Source organism: Diceros bicornis, chromosome 10 (assembly GCF_020826845.1).
Source record: "Diceros bicornis minor isolate mBicDic1 chromosome 10, mDicBic1.mat.cur, whole genome shotgun sequence".
Classification (NCBI taxonomy): Eukaryota; Metazoa; Chordata; class Mammalia; order Perissodactyla; family Rhinocerotidae; genus Diceros; species Diceros bicornis.
The window spans coordinates 43,665,340-43,683,034 of NC_080749.1; the positions used below are offsets into that span (position 1 = coordinate 43,665,340).

At 34.0% G+C, this 17,695-nt stretch overlaps 1 protein-coding gene across 11 annotated transcripts in view; it reads left to right on the forward strand.

The window, feature by feature from the left end:
* Positions 1–17,695, forward strand: part of TANK (TRAF family member associated NFKB activator) — a 90,326-nt gene that overhangs the window by 70,710 nt on the left and 1,921 nt on the right. For all 11 annotated transcript variants that reach the window (XM_058549091.1, XM_058549086.1, XM_058549085.1 and 8 more), the window contains 3 exons: positions 8,245–8,321; positions 8,962–9,077; positions 14,261–14,841. In XM_058549091.1, coding sequence (XP_058405074.1) covers positions 8,245–8,321; positions 8,962–9,077; positions 14,261–14,841 — 774 coding nt within the window. The remainder of the gene's footprint in view (positions 1–8,244; positions 8,322–8,961; positions 9,078–14,260; positions 14,842–17,695) is intronic.

The window sequence follows — 17,695 nt, forward strand, 5'->3', positions numbered from 1 at the left end:
TCATTGTGTTTATTAGTAGTGGTGTGATTTTTGTATTCTGACTCAGTTTTCATCTAAGTAATTTCATATCGGATCAGTTTATCCACTGTTATTTCTACCCCTAATTGCTCTTCACTATTTAACCTTAAGGACAGCATGTTTCCCTCTACATTTCATCCAAATAATACTGCAGGGGGTCACTGACTTGTCCATATTCCCTGAAAGTATCATCTGGAATGTATTTCTGCTGGATGGCCAAATGGCCTCAGTAAATCTTGCTTTCCTTCTTGCTGTTGCTGATTGAACATTCTCTCCTCCTTGTCTTTCCCCATGCCGCAGCCTCACAATCCCCATTCCTGCCCCTAGCTTTTGCTTCTCATGCTTCTCATCATGTCCTGAGGACAAAGTGATAACTTTTTTATAAAGCTGAATCTGAAACTCTCTCCTACTTTTTTGATAAATTTCCATCCCTTTTTGACATGAAGATAATAGATCTTGGTAGTTAGTTGTTTTTACTAAGTTCTTTCTTCGCAAAATAAAAAGTTGGTAGCCCTTTGTCAGACTCTCACTTTTGTTTTGGATTTTACTATTCCAAGAAAGCCTAATCCTAGTTTCTTTAAGGTTTTATCTTGCGCTAAGATTTTTTGATGCCAAGGAGAATGGCCTTACATTAAAAAGGGGAAATGAAGATTAGAAGTGTGAATCAGATTTGAGGATAAGGTGATTATGTTATGTTTTAAAACTTGGTGGTCTAAAATAGAGAACAGAACGAGTGAAAATGTATTGGATGGAAGGAGAATTGAAAGTGGCTGTGGATAGAGGGTGGGCCTGAAGATACAGACTTTAGGGGATGAATACTCAATAGACTTGCCATGAGAGTGAATGATAAGAAAGGTGTATAATGAGAGAACAGTGTACGCATGTCTGAACCTTAGATAATGCCCACATTTATGGCCTAGGAAGAAGAGGGACCAATGAAAATACCAAAACTTGAGAGGAAAACCTAAGTATTATACTGGTAGCCAAAAAAAGGTTGAAGAAAGAGGAGCTGGTCAGTAGTGTGAAATACTGTCAAATGAGCATTAAGCAGAATGAAAGCTTTAAGAAAAGCCATTGGATTGGTGATTAAGACATCTCTGGAGGGGCCAGCCCGGTGGGGTAGAGGTTAAGTTTGTGCATTCTGCGTCCAAGGTCCGGGGTTTGCTGGTTTGGATCCTGGGCGCAGACCTACTCACCGATCATCAAGCCATGCTGAGGTGGCATCCCGCATAGAAGAGCTACAGCTCTACAACTATGATACACAACTGTGTACTGGGGCTTTGCAGAGAAAAAAGAGAAAAAGAGGAAGATTGGCAACAGATGTTAGCATATGGCCAGTCTTCCTCGAAAAAAAAACAAAGACATCTCTGGAAAATCATGGTGAAATTTCAGAAGAATAGAGGGGTTAAAAAAAACCTGAGTTTGGGACTTCAGCTTCTGTTAGAGGAATGAGTACTAATCAAACCAATCCTCTACAAATAGCAGTAATAACTGGGCAGCATACAAAAAAATAACTACCTGAGGACTTTGGAGGTAGAACTTTGCATATTTTGGAGAGGAGTGGAAATGTAGAGCAAGTAATCAGCTCAGAGTAAATTCTGTTTTCTGTGGTTTTGTCCTGAGGGTAGCCACAGTTACCGTGGCTGAAATTCCAATAGACAGCCCACCATCACTCTGGCTGGAAGAACCAGGAAGGAGAGCGAGCCCAGAATAACTATGAGGGAGTGAGGGATAATAATAACCAAGAGAGTGAGGGAAGGAGCCCCAGAGATGAGAGAGCCAGAGAAGGAGAACCCTAAGTTCTGTGTTTAAACTCAGCCAAGTCTCTGGCTATGCCCTGAACCCTTGGATGTGCTGGGCAAACTGAAACTCGTTTGCAGCTGAGTTTTCAAGGACTGAATGAGATCTGAGCTGCTGCTCTTCAAAGGAGTGGCAATTTGAAGTCTGAGCCTAACCAAGTTAATTGCCTGTAAAAACAAAAACGTCAACACCCTTTGGTACCATGTAACATAATGTCTCCACAACATGATACAATGTTCAGGCTACAGTCCCAAGTTATTCAACATATGGAGAGTCAAGAAAATGTGACCCAGTTTTAAGAGAACAACAGATCCCAACCCTGAGATGATCCAGATACTGAAATTGTAAGACAAGGATTTTAAATCAGCTACTATAACTATGCCCAGTCTTCTGTTAGGAGACAGTTAGGGAGGCAAGGAAGAGAGTTAAGGTTTTGAGAGGATCAAATGGTTAACTTCTAATAGCAAGTTTGAGAAACACTTAAACTGAAATTTTGATTAAGAAACTAGTGCCGAATTCCCTCTGTCAGCAATGAACTGGTTTGGCATAAATCTATCTAGGTTATTTTGGGATGTAAATTTCTACTTGGACATTCTTAAGTACAAAAAAGGCCATACCAAGGTTTTTTTCCCAGGCAATGTTTAAACATCAAAACTTGGCTCGTAACTGCTCCTCAGTGAGAAATATGTTTGTTGTATGACAGACAGGTTTTAGAATCTTAAAATTAGTTTGCCTCAGTACAATGTGTAAGTGTTACCATTCTGTACCTACCTCACCATGCTAGATAACTGTCGCTTCTCTAGCAGCCAAGCCCTGTGCCTGAGAAGTGAAGAGCCTGGAGTGGTAAGGCTTCAGTTCCAGTCGCAGCTACTCCACCTGTTGGACTGTAGGCAAATTATTTGACTTCTCCAAAACCTTATTTACTAGAGCAAACTTTAAAATCAAAGTACTTAATTCACAAGATTATGTGGATTAAGTTAAATAGTAACATGCAAATTGCTTGAATAATAGCTATTTTCATGAAAATATTTTCTGTTGACCATGGTAATGGTATAACATAAAATATTTGTGGTTAACGAAAAGGATTTTCCCAAATCAGTTCATTTTAAATGTAGTGTTTGGAAAAGGGGTGAGGGGAGTATGGGAAATTTTACTTTTTTAAATTGGTCATTTCAGTTATTCATTTTCTATTTTGCATAAAAAGCCATCCCCACAATTATATATTTCTATTAATAAGCTCAGAAAGATATATGCAAAAGGAACCTAATACCAAGTGAAGGACTCAAAAGACAGACACTAGGAAAGTGTTAATCTTACTCTGCTTCAAATTAACTGCATAGAATTGTTATAGTAATTGTGGCAGTACTGGTAAAGGATTTTAACTTTTTTTTTTAAAGACTGTTTTATTGTAACATTGAATTGATAGAGATTTTTTGGGATTTACATTAAACCAGAACCCTGTAAAGAACTTGGAAGTAATTGGGGTATTTAATTTTATTTTTATATTGTTTATTTTCTTGCCACTTCCTTCAAAACTCTGGGAAGGATCCCATTTTGCCCTGGAATGGTTCCCGCACTGGCAGTGGGTTTGCCTAGCACACTGCGTCGTGCAGAACAGACAAGGCTCCTAGAATTCATGTTCCTCTTGCTTTGCTAGATTTCCAGTAATATTAATGAGGGTGAGAGAACCATAGATTTTACATGGCCATAAATTCTTATAAATATAATTTCCATGTATTATTTTTATCTTTTGTCCTTCAACTTTTCTTTTACTATACTTTTATATTTATTCTTATCAAATCTCTTTTGTAATTTTTTTCTGTTTCTGTTTTCTACCTTAATCTCTTTGTGTCTCAGCCCTTTTCTCACTTTCTCCGTAATTCAGCCATATTCAGTGCTTGACTTCACCATAACATCTTTGTCTCAGTGTATCTAAAACTGGCGAAGAAATATTCAACCTCAGTTTTTCCTTTACCATTTCCTTCTTAGTTTCAAAAGTCTAAGTGATAAGTAAATCCTTATTTTCAGTTTTTTTTTCCACTGCTCATTTTTCCTTTTTCTGTAGTAAATCATCAAGCTAGTATTTATAACTATTCCACAGTTTATATTCTCTTTACGAATCCATCCCATCACACCTTGGCTTATTTCTTGGTTTACATTGTTCCAAGTAAGAGCATGTTCTCTTTTCTGTTTTAAAAGCATGATTCTGTTAAGCCTCATCCAGACGCAAAGTCAAATATTGCCTACACTCAGTTGCCTGAACTACCTAAAAATAAATATTCAAGTTTTGCATGCAAGGATCTCAGCTAAAGTTTAGAAGGAATCTTTGATATGAACACTGGAATAGAGATAGTCACTGCTACAGTTCAAATGTGTCATTGAAAACTTACTACCTTTATTCAGTATTAGCCTTTTAAAGTTTAGATTCCTTCCATATGAGAGAATATGCATTGTATTAATGAGTTTAGTATTATCTTTAAAAGTTCCATAATTCAATTTAATTATGCTAATTTTAGTTGCTTAAAATTTTTAAGGAAAAACATGATTCTGAATTAAAATTTTTCATTACATTTCTTTTTTTTCCCCCAGCTTTATTTAGGTATAATTGACAAATAAAAAATGTATATATTTACAGTGTGCAGCACAATGTTTTGATATATGTATACATTATGAAATGATTACCACAATCAATCTAATTAACATATCTGTCACTTCACGTAGTTATCTTTCTTTTTTATTGTGGTGAAAACATTTAAGATTTACTCTCTTAGCAAATGTCAAGTATACACTATAGTAGTATTAACTATAGTCCCCATGCTGTACATTAGATCTCTAGAACTTATTCATCCTGCATAACTGAAACTTTTCCCCCATTTCCCCACCCCCCAAACCCTGGAAACCACCATTCTATTCTATGCTTCTATGAGTTTTCCGTTTTTAGATTCCACATATAAGTAAAATCATGCAGTATTTGCCCTTCTGGGCCTGGCTTATTTCACATAGCATAATGACCTCCAAGTTCATCCATGTTGTCTCAAACATGAGGATTTCCTTTGTTTTTTAAGGCTGATATATTTAGCCTTAAAATATTGCTGTATATATACAATATTCCATTGTGTGTGTGTGTGTGTGTGGATGTATATATATATATATATATATATACACTCCACATTTTCTTTATTCATTCACCCACTGATGGACATTTAGGTTGAATCCATATCTTGAGTATTGTGAATCGTTTCTGTTATTTTTCAAATTGGTTTATAAAAAGAATAAAATAATTTCACTTTTAATACCAAATTTAAAATCAGGCAGGCATTAGGGAAAATATACATTTCCTTCTTTGGGATGTTGATATCTAACAGATCCTGGACTCTAACACAGAAACATATTCCATTATCTTTACATTAAGAATAAATCTGGGTTTGAACTAATGAAATATTAACTACTTTTTGTTTTTTCTACTTCTTAAATATCATTGCTTATTCACCTAGCCCTCAAACATATATTTTTTATACAATACCCATCTATGAGAAGCTTAAATTGATTTACACTAAAACAGAATTCTCCCAATTCACATAAGAGGAAATTTAAGGAATCATTTCACAACATCTTCCAACTGTTTCAAGTGGGTTTATCTTAATGATTTAGTTGAATGATTTATCCAGCACCATACTGGAAGTGTAAATGAAAAGTACGATGTGTAAAACTCTTATTTCAGTATTCATTCCACAAGTTCGGCATTTCCAAACTAGTACTTGGAACAGTTTATAATGTTAAGTATTTTAAGTTTTAGAACCTCAAGATAAATTCATTTGTTGAATGATTTAACGTTTAAAATCTCCTAAAATGTAATGTTCCGAGTTCCCTTGCTTTTTTATTTGAAGTTGTGGTAACTTCAACTTCCTGCATTGCACGGTCCACCCAGATACTATTTGAGAATAGAAAGGAAAATACAAGTTCTCTCTTCTGATGTTTACTTTACTCTCTGGGATGCTCAACAGAGTTATCTTCATTAAGTAAGATAATTTAGCAGTGAAAAGAAAGTCTGAGTTTCTGGGGAAAGCGCTGTAGTTGCCATTGACTATACTAATCCTAAATCCTTTGAAAAAATAAATGGTCAGTTTCAGAAAGTTGTGTCAGATTGCTATAATGGAAAATAGCATTAACATGCTACACCCATTCTAGATAAACCCTACTTCAAAACGTCTGTCAGAGAACTGCTTGCCTTTTTTCTGAACTAACATGTTAAAAGGTCCCTTTTTTGAAATCTTTTCTTCGGATGCTAGGGACCTAAAATTTTCATTTGAAATATATGAACAGATTTATTTGGTGTGAATGATAGAAGCTGCAGGTATTGCTTAGTACAGTCAGTAATACTTTTCTTCAATAATAATAACAAAAATAATAGTAAGCAGAGCGTGTTCCTAACCCCAAATAAACTGAAGACCTCAGTTTAGATACTTCATAGAAATACATACCTCTCAGTAAGTGTGTCCTCCCTTTCCCTGGCCAATACACCCAAGGAATCTTTTCCAGATAAATTCACCCACATCAGTTATCAAATGTAAACATCACAGAAGTAAGTTGACACCAGTTCTTTGCCAAGCCAAACAAAAGTTTACCATTCTTTTCCTACCTTTTCCTTCACTTCCTTTTGTCCTCCCACCCCCTTAATTTTTAAGACGTTTAACATCAGAACAGTCATTCCTAATTTATTGTCAAAATCAGTACTTTGGAAATGGGATAGTCTTCTTACCACTTTCTATAACTATCTTCATTTTTAGGCTAAAATTACAGAGTACTTCTTTTTGATTCTTTCTAGCTCCTAATAAGATAATTTTTTTCATATTGAGAATGTCAAGTAGTAAATTTTAAAAGGAGATTAATCATTTCATTTAATCACTTATGATTTGTTTAAGATATTAAATTGTTAAATGTTTCTAGTCTCTTAATACGTCTTCTCTGATTTTGTTGATATAGATTTACTATAATATAATCTTTTAAAAGTTTGCTTCATACTTGTAGTATCCTGAATGGTAGGCTAGCTTTAAAATGTTGCCTTTTTTCCTAGTGCACACTAAAATTCATTGAGTGTTCTAATTGCACATAATACTTAAGAAAAACCTTGTCTACCACTTTTAAAAACAAACTGTGAATGTGAAAATGTCTTCTGATGTGACTGCTTTATAAAGCTCAATAAAGCAGTTTTAATCCAGAAGAAGACATGGCCTAAATATTTGTCAGAAAGTATGCAGCAGCAAATGATCTTTATTGTACATCAGTCTAACAGCATAATATATAAAATCACAAATTGTTTGGGTTGCCGAGATTTTGTTTTACTAATTACTGTAAAGTAATACTCTATTTTAGAAATGTTAACCAAACACTGATATTCAGAAAAAGCTGGAAAAGTAGAGCAATAGCTGAGCAAAAACTGAAATAAATTGAAGAAGACGTTAATTTTAAGAAAAACAAACTGGAATCAAGTCTTTTTCTTAAAGAACAAATAAGATTCCTAAGAAATTGAAAGAACTTTTTGAAAAGCAAGATTAAAGGGAGGTGTACTCAGATGATAAACAATGAAGTAAAAGCATCTGTTTTAATAATAGCTACAATGACCTTAATTGAATAAAATCTAAAAAGTCGCTAAATATAAATGTCCACTGGTTTGAACTTAAATAAGACCTATACAGTTGTGGCCAAATTATAATTTGTGATTGTATAATAATAGGACTTCAAATCTTTGAATTGACAAAAACCTAAACCATACAGTAGATTATTAAAACATGTTCTTTAATGTTGACTTTTAGTTGTTAGAATAAATGTAATACCAGTGTAAGCCACAGGGTGGGAGTGAAAGTCAAGAACTTGTGTTAAAGTGGCTTAAATACATAATTGCACTATCTTTAAAATGCTTATTAAATTCTAAGGAGCTGTAGCTTGGTTTTCTTCCTTCCTCTAATACCACTGCATTCCTCAGCAAAGAATCTATAACAAAATACAAAGATATTGATTTAAATGTATAGGCCAATAATGGAAAAGAAGTAAACACACACACACAAACACAGATTTTTTTTTTTCCCCTAAAGTTTCTAGTCATATCAGGTGCCTGGTGGTCAGAGTAGCATATTTTGATCAATAGTTGAATTTGAGGAAATTCCTTGAATTACCAGTGCTGGAATTAGTAATTGAAAAAGTTACAAGAAGTACTTCCTATCTTCATCCTATTTTTCTACCTTCATTTTCCTTTTTCCTGATGGTTCTCATTTAAAGAAAAAAAGTCTGTTGTACATTATATATATCTGTAAGCTACCTAAACTTATTTTTTGATGAGTAAGATAAATTTTCCATTGTGTTTTCTGTTAACCCATTCTCATTTGAGTTTAGAAGCAATTAAAATGGTAATTATTTTGTATCTTTAAGGTAAGAAGACAAGAGGTTTCTGCTCCTAGACAAGACACTTCACCAAGGAGTCTTGGCATTCCTTTATTCCATGAAAGGTAGTTCTATATCCTTTTTTTCCAACTCTAAAAATTATGAATATTGAAATATATTTTATTTACATATTTTAAAATTTTAGCAATTGTAAGAAAATAGTAGCCTTTTAAAACTAACAAGACCAACCCAAGCCTCCTCCATGTGAAAATGACCTAAATAAGTCATACAGTTAATAGCAGAGATGGATCTAAAAGCTGAACTTTCTAGAGCTCTAATATTTCAATAGACCAAGTATTAATGCCACATTGTTTTATAGGGATGGATCTCAGTATGAGCCTTATCAAAGTGATGAATATTTAATTTTCTTCTATTTAAGATGTTTATGGAGAACCAGTATCAATACATTGAAATTTCTAATGTGCGAATGAGACAGCCAGCATAAGTGTGATATATAAATAAGTAGATAGGCTAGCCTGCACTACATGTATGTATTAGAACTTTTAATTTATTGCTTACTTCGTGCCTGGCTCTCCAAACATGAGTTGTTTTGGGGGACATTTTCTAGAAATTCAAAAAAAATTTTTTAACTTTAACCTTTCAATAATTATTTTGTTACATAAAAAGGTGTTATGTAAGTTTAATTATGATAAAAAGATATTTGAAGATATTGCCTTACGTTTTAAAATATTGATTTATTTTTAGGGGTTATATAGAGAAGACTTTCTGGGATCTGAAAGAAGAGTTTCATAGAATATGCACGCTAGCCAAAGCACAGAAAGACCACTTACGCAAACTTAATGCACCAGCCACTGCCCCTGGTAAGGTTTGATTTAAGGTACAGTAATATTAATTTTATTGGTTGAAATTGATTTCTTTTTGATTGTGAAAATATTTTGAAGTGCTTGCTAAGTGCTAAAGATCTGCAGCTTGCACCTCACACCACTTGTAATGGGGTAAGTGCTGCTAAGTTCTGTGATGTATTACATTATATAATTATTGGCTTTTTCCCTCTCTTTATTGCGTGTGGTACTATACAGGTTGAATTGAATGACATAATTACTAATCATTTTAATGAGAAATCCTCCCTTGGAAAAAGTACAAAATACATACAGGCTATATCTTTCAAAGTTTTCAGTTGCTATTCAAGAGTCTTATTAAACATTAATTCATATATTAGTAAGTAACCTTGAAGCAGCACTACCAATAAATGAGCTAAGTAAAATTGTAACCTCAGGTTTAACTTCTACCTGAAAGTTAATTGAACACTACAAATAGATTCTTGTAATTTGGTTTGAGAAATAAATGTTTCACATTTCGTGTGGCTAGTTCTGTTGGAGGCGCAAAGTACAAATTTAGTATATATAACTTAAAAGGAACATCTGTTTTACACGTGTGTTGCAGAGTGTTTTTTAAAAGCTCCACCCTTCTCTAAAATCCCAGAGTGGCTTCCTGGTGTTTGCTTCTTTAGTTCGATATGAATAGCAAAATACCAGGGATTGAATCTGGCTACCAAGCACTTCTGTAAACAATAGGAAGGTAAACTGATCATTTGTAATGATAAATTCTCCTTTACCCTTGTGATTTGAGACATTCTGCATACAATTCCCAAGAGATACGATTTACAGTTTTCACTCTGAAAAATGTTGCAGTAGTGCTAACACTTCTTTAATTAAAGATCACTTTCCGTTTCTTACAGCTCTCATATCTAGGCTATTTAAAAATCATTTTATAGTGTAAATTCACTTTTTGCTTACTACTACCATTTTATTTTCAGAAAAGGTACACAATGTGGTGTTGGAGAAACAAAACAGTCTTTGTAGACAGACATAATCTATTTCTTCCTGTCCCTTCCCCCACCTCCCCAAAAACAACTCTAATTTTTCCACCTTAATTTTTGCCATTTTCTTGAGAAATTGATCTTTTGTGCAGATTAAGGACACTAGGTACTTCTGAAGTAAAAGAATAGTTTTTACTTAAAATATATCAGCTATAGAGATATAGAGATGTAGTACCTAGAATTCATAAACATGCTTTTTTGAACATCAACATCTTATCAAAACATTGTAATGGTGAGATATTCCTTGTTACACAGAAAACCTACGGCATTATCAATGGCTTAATACTTTGACCATTTTTAAATTGCATAGGTCTAAATCTGAGTATGTATCTGTCAACTAGAACACTGAGTGTTTAACTTCAGTTTCTTCCGCACTAAAACTGCTTCCTAGCATTATTCTTATGCTTTGTATTAACTGTGTCACAAATAATAAATACAACATTATTCTTGAAATGTTCTAGATCTGTTGTGCTACAGACTCCAGTGAAGTTTTGCTGGGTTCTAACAGAAACCAAAATATCAAATATTATACTTCTGATAATAGTAGATCACAAGAAGAAAGAAAGTTTTATTTTGGAAAAAGATGCCTATTCAGGCTTTTCAAGGATGAAAAATTGAATAAAAATACAAAGGAACTATTTCAAATGTGATTTTCATAATACATCTGGAAAGAGTATATTTAACATTATTTTCCATTAAAGTTTGATTTTTGCTTTAAATAAACATATAATTCATGTAAATTGCTGAGTACTTAGTAGAATTGTACATTTCCTTTTTATTACTTTCTTTTTCCTTCTCATCCACATATGGCAATAGCCCTGAGAAGGGATGAAGATAAAATGTATGGTTAAGCACATGTGGCTTCAAAAAAAGTACTATTTGGTCCATCCATAAAGGAGGTTCCTATTTCAGTGGAGATCAGGAGAGAAGAATATAGAATTAGAGATTACAAACAACGATCAGATTTTTTTCTTTTGTCAGTATACAAGGTAATTAAACTAAGAAGTAGTCTAAATGGACAGCCTGTACTTAAAATATAGAAATCTAAAAATGTTTCTCATTTTACTTTTTTTCTTGAAAAAATGTGTTCTTGAAATAAACAAAATAGAAAAGCAATTTGCTCACTCCATCATGTTTCTCAGTATAGTGTCAGGATGATGAATGCTTTCATGTACCTCGTTTGAGTTTTAAGTTTTCTAAGCTTGGATTTCTAGTAGCCTTAGAAATCTTAGGTTTAAATTTTTTTTTTTATACCTAGTAGCTCTCATTGCTTGAGCAGATTAATTCAGAAGATTATTTTAATGTGGCTGAGATATGCCAGCTAGCTATCCTGAAAGAAGATAATCTGCTTTATTACAGTTCTTTGGGTTCTCCATGTTTTGTTCACAATGGGGATAGGTCAACTCCTGGAAAAAGACATTTAAAGCACATTTCTGTCATTTTGGGAACTCTTCTCTATATATAGAAACCAGCGTGTTCAATTTAGCATAACGGTTCAGAGCACAGACTCTAGAGTTAGGCTGCCTGGGTTTCAGTGCCAGATCTACCACTCATTCATTAGCTGTGTAACTTGGAATTAACCTCTCCATATATCAGTTTCTTCACATGTAAAGGGGGGATAATGTAGTGCCTACCACGTGATTGTTGTGAGTATTAAATGAATTAATGCACAGACAATGATTATAACAGTGCATGGTGCATAAAAGTGCTTTTAATGTTAATAGTTGTCATTAGCAGCAGCAGCAGATTCTTCAGCACTCACCCTGTTCTCCTTGTGAATATCATTTTGATAAGTGTTTCTTCCTTCTTAGGTGTTATAGAATTTGGTTACCTCAACAGTTGGTTTTCCTGATTTTTTATTTGCAATTAACAAATGTAATCTACAAAGAAAGTACTGTTTCCTAGATTTTCCTACCATTCTTAGGTCTGCTACCAGGAAAAATGACTACTTGAGAGTTAATGGACTTGAAGAACCTCAGAGGACGAAGAAATCTTGCTAAACAATTGAGCTTGGTCTCAATTACTGTGCCTTTCCTAGTCACTAGAATAATGTAGATTATTAGTTTATCTAGTAAATGTAGATTATTACACCAGGCTCTGCAGGGAAGAGAATACAGATTCATTCAGAATGCATTTATTAAGGGCATACTAGGTGCCAGGCACTGGGCAGGATACTGGGGATAAGTGGGAAACAAGACATAGTTAAGGACCTATGAGTTAGTAGTGGGAGGGGACACTTCAGGCAGTCTGTACAGCATGTGCAACGACCCAAAGACAAGAGAACATGGCTGTTTTGGAGAACTGTACCAAAGTTCATTACAGGTGGAATAAGGAGTGAAACAAGTATGGTGAAAGATGAGAGCATGGCGAGGGGACAGGGGCCAATCATGAATAGTTTTACATGACTTTGAGGGCTGAGGGCCTTGGAGAGCCATGAAAGGTTTTATTAGGAAGGTAACATGACTAGATTTGTACTTTAGAAAAACTAAGGGGAGGTGAGGGGGAAGCACTGTAGGGAGTGGATTGGGTAAGAGATAAATTTAGAGGCAAGGAATCAGTTCAAAGGCTATTCTAATAATCCAGTAAGAGAAGATAATATGTATTAAAGAGAGGCAGTAGATATAGAATGGGTGAACCAAAGAAGTTGGTTGCATTCTACTACAATGATGTCCAAACAGAAAATTTCTTGTGTTGGAATGCGCTGTGGCAAAAGATAGAAAGGTGTCCTGAGACTGCACAGACCAGAGGAAGGGAAAGGATCTGACATTTAAGTGCCTGCTAACCTGGACGGACACTGTGCAAGGTGCTCTGTATACCCTGTCTGCTTAAATAGGCATCATTGGTCAGTAGGCGTCAATGTACAACCTCACTGATGACTACCTTTTTAAAGTGCTAATTTTTTTAATGTTTATCATTTGTCCGTTTAATGGAAATACGCACATTACCAACCTCCAGCCTCACTGCCTTCTTGAAGTAACATTCTGGGACATAATTTAGCTTTTTCTCATGTCTCAGGATCAACATGAAGAGTACTTTGATCATTGTTTTTTGCCTCGAGAAATGTAGCCCTTGTTGGCCCTACACTAGACTGTAGTGTTTTCTGAGTTCTTATGTGTGCTTTTTTGTTTTTCTTGTCTCATCTCATCTCATGCTTTCAGCTCTTGTTGATATCTATATCCGCCTTCAACAACTCATATCCATACCTTGTAATTTGCTGCTTCTAACCAGCTGTGAGCTAGGGAAACATCATCAAGCTTGTTAGAATAAATCTAAAATGAGAATAAGAGCAAAATTCATATATCTATGGAGCTTGTGGTTCTAATTGTGACTCCTCAGAAGCTCTGTTTACTTACTTTCTAGCATTTGCCTGTGTCCTAGAGAGCTGAATTTCTTAGGTAAGTGACTTCTGGATAAATGAGCTACACAGGCCCTGGTATCTACCTGTTATCTACAGAGGCCTTTTATATATTATTATAATAATATATATTATATATTTCTCATTACATATATATGATGAGAAAATCGTATTTCACATACAATTTTCTGAACATGCATCCCCAAATTTAATCCTTCTTTTGCCTCCATTCTCTTCTTTCTCCCCAACCCCCACCACCACGACCACTCCCTCACATAGATTATTGAGAGTAGACAATAGCTAAATTGATTGGTGATATATTTTATTACATAGTGATATTAGAGGGAATAAATTACCTAATTCATATAGATTCTTAACCTGTATAGTGTGTGTATATATATATGTGCCTAGTAAGGATTTTCCTTTTTAACAACTTATTTGTCTAAGCAAGCTCACAGTTGCAGCTTCCATTACTGACAAAATGTTTAAATGTATATACTACAAGCAAATGTTTTTGAAGTGTAGAGCAGTGTAACTGTGAACAAGATGCAAAGCTTACAGTAGGAGACCTAGGAAAAGACAAAGTAGTTAAAGTGCAACTAATAAGCTACGTTCCTGTTCTTTACCCGCTGGAGACTGCTAATTCCTGCCTAAGATGGTAGCAAATGTAAAAAATCCCTGTTGTCTTCAGTTGCTGTAAAAACCAGTAGAGAAAAATAATACTCATCTGTCCAAAGCTAATTGAACATTCAGATTTTTAAGAAGGGTTGGAATATGACTGTTTTCCTTTTGTGTTTTTTTCCTGGCAGAAACACAGTGCTCTGTGCCTGTACAGTGTACAGATAAAACAGATAAACAAGAAGTGCTGTTTAAGCCTCAGGCTAAAGATGATATAAATAGAGGTGCACCATGCGTCACATCTGTCACACCGAGAGGAATGGGCCGAGATGAGGAAGACACCTCTTTTGAATCACTTTCTAAATTCAATGTCAAGTTTCCACCTATGGACAGTGACTCTACGTTCTTACATAGCACTCCAGAAAGACCCAACGTCCTTGGTCCTGCCACATCTGAGGCTGTGTGCGAAGATAAATTTAATGTGGAGTTCAGAGACAACCCGGGAAACTTGGTTAAAACAGAAGAAACTTTATTTGAAATTCAGGGAATTGACCCCATAGCTTCAGCTATACAAAACCTTAAAACAACTGATAAAACAAAACCCTCAAATCCTGTAAACACTTGTATCAGGACAGCTCTGGATAGAGCTCCGTGTTTGCCACCTGGAGACCATAATGCATTATATGTAAATACATTTCCACTTCAGGACCCATCTGATGCACATTTTCCTTCACTTGATTCCCCTGGAAAAGCTATCCGAGGACCCCAGCAGGTAATTGTTTTGCATTAACAAATATATTATGTGTGAACACACATTTTGCCATACTTGCCACAGATATGCATCTCTTTCAGGTTATCAGACATCCTTTGTAAACTAATGACTAGCCAAAGTTAAGCTTTCAATAAAAAATCCAAGTCCTATAGTAAATGACATGAAATTATAAAAGATGAATATGGTACAGCTTTATTATAAAGTACCTTAAATTTTATGGCATATTTTTAAATATATGTAAGCCTTATCCATATCTCGTGTGTGTCGCTTTCTTAGTCCCTTATTCAAAGCTTTTTTACTCAGCATCAGTGTTATAATAGAATTCTGTATTAAATTTCATACTGTGAAACAAATGACATTTTTTATTAAAAATTTTATGCATATCATATTCATCTTTACAAGAATGCATGATTTCTCATAAGTAAATAATTGTATTGTATATTCCTTTTTATCAAAATAAGTGAACTGTCTTTCAGCTAATACTTCTATTACATTCTCAGTTAACAGTACGTAGATCTGTAGGGTTTGATTTTGGTTTCTAATCTGGCACTGAACATGCAGCCTAATATATTTTTTAAATAGTCTTTGCATATGTATGATTTTAATCAAATACTTTAATGTTTCCAAAGCTTGCAGACTACTTACAGCCCCCCCAGTCCACTCCCACCCTCCCTTTTAGTCAGGTTCTATCACAGAATGATTCTTTTAGTTTAAAAAAAAAATTTAATGCCTGAAGGCAAATGAAAAATATATAATTGTTATAATAAACAGAAGCTCATGAAAATAAAGATTAGTGTAAATGTCTGTATAACTAGCAGACATTTGTTTGATTTCTCTTTGCCTTGAGATATTTAATTTACAAAAAAAAAAAAAACTTGATGAATATCCTTTGGCTTTATAAGTACTCTTATAGGGTACACACTTTTAAATCAGCATACAAAGGAGGCAATAGTCAAGCTGTGGTACATTTTAGTAGTGGGGAAAACAAGATATCTCTGACAATAATCTTTAATTATAAACTCATTTATGTTCTACATTGTACCTTATTTCACATCATAGTCTCAGTTATAGTTACTACTAAATGAAACAAATTAAACAATTTCATTTATTCCAAGTAGAATTCCTGTGGAGCTGTGAAGTGCATCAGTTCTAATGCTTGTTACTTTTTTCTCCATTATATCTTTTGCTTGTTCTTTTACTAGTTAGTCTGTGCATTCATGTTTCAGTAGATGGCACCCTGCATTGTGCATTTGCTTTCTATGCTACAGCAAGGGAAACAGCTGGTATGTGATTACAACTTGATGGAAAAGTATTCAGCTTAAAAAATGCAGGAGAATTGGTGTTGAGCTGTCACAAGACATGGGGCATAAGGTTAGATAATTGATATTTTGGCAGAAAAGGCAAAGAAATTAGTTTGTTTTGAAGGCCATGTTACAGTTTAGGATTGAAAGAATATTTCTTAAAATGGGTTTTTAAAAACATTTTGCTATTATATTTGTATTTATAAAGCTAGTATGGTAAATACAGAATCCTTGAGTTGTTGATAATAACAAAGAGAAGTGAAATTTTGGTTACATATTTCAGATTTTTACTGTATATCGGTCATTACTACTTAACACTTTTTTTATACATTCAGCTATCATAACAAAGTCTAAATTATATCTGCTTATTTTTGTTCTATATGATTTTCTTTTCTTCTTACTTTTGCTGAGTCAGTGATTGGGGTCCCAACTGAATTCTATGGAGAGATCAAATCTGAACTACATAGCTCCTAATAGAGAAGGATAAATATGGACTTTGAAGATAAATCGGCAGCAGAAGATTGGCTCACAAAATTTAGAAGCTAAATTGATTCTAGGTCTATTTCTATTTTATAGATCTTAATAAGAATTATCTTTAACATAATAATCTTTTATTTATATCATATCAATTTCCCATTAAGTAGTGCATATTAATCAATTGTACATTTTGTTTAAACTGCAAACAGTGAATTTTAAATCTAGTTAAGTCTAACTAGATTTTTGCTTATATACTCACAATTACTGCTCTTTTATTGTGGAAGAAAGATTTTTCTAAATAAAATTAATTTACCCCAAATTTCAAAAAATATATTTTAAATGTTACTATTTTTTGTAATAAAATTGCCACTTCTCACAAGGAATTGAGTCAGTGTTATTATAAGCCCTCTGTACTGATATTTGAATGTATCGCGGTGCTTAGACAGACTTTGTATATTTACACCAACTGTACACAGCTGTCCAGTAAAATGTTTATAAGAAGACAGTGATGCCGTGAAACCCAAATGCTTCAATTAGTAATATACTGTTTATATAAATGATTGGTTAACAAGAGATTGGTTTAAGGAATGAAAACTTACACTGTATTAGTTGTTGGATTCGGCTGTCACTTTAAAAACATATTAGTAATAGGAGTGCAAAGGTGTCTCTTTAAATTGAGTTTTTGAGGTAATTTTCCTCAAAGTATCAGAGTTCATCTATGGCAAGGTAATTTACCTATGTCAAGGTAAGAAAACAAATTTAAAAAATAATTTGGTTTACAGCATTTCAGGAAAATTAGATATTCCAGTCAACAAACATTTATTGAGCGCCTACTGTTGAACTAAATGCTTTTTCTTTCCCTTTTAGATATTTTTTTAAAAAAAGAATAAATGCAGTTAATATTTAAGGGTATTTATGTGCTGCTTATAATGGAGGTAGTTCTGTTGAATTATCATTTTCCATAATTCTTTAATTGGGCAACTGTTGACAGCTTTCACTTTATTCAGCCACAAGAAAGAGTAAAGAAGCCCGACTATGCGCTGTATAGCAGGAGCAAAATGAGAAGTCAAGAGAAC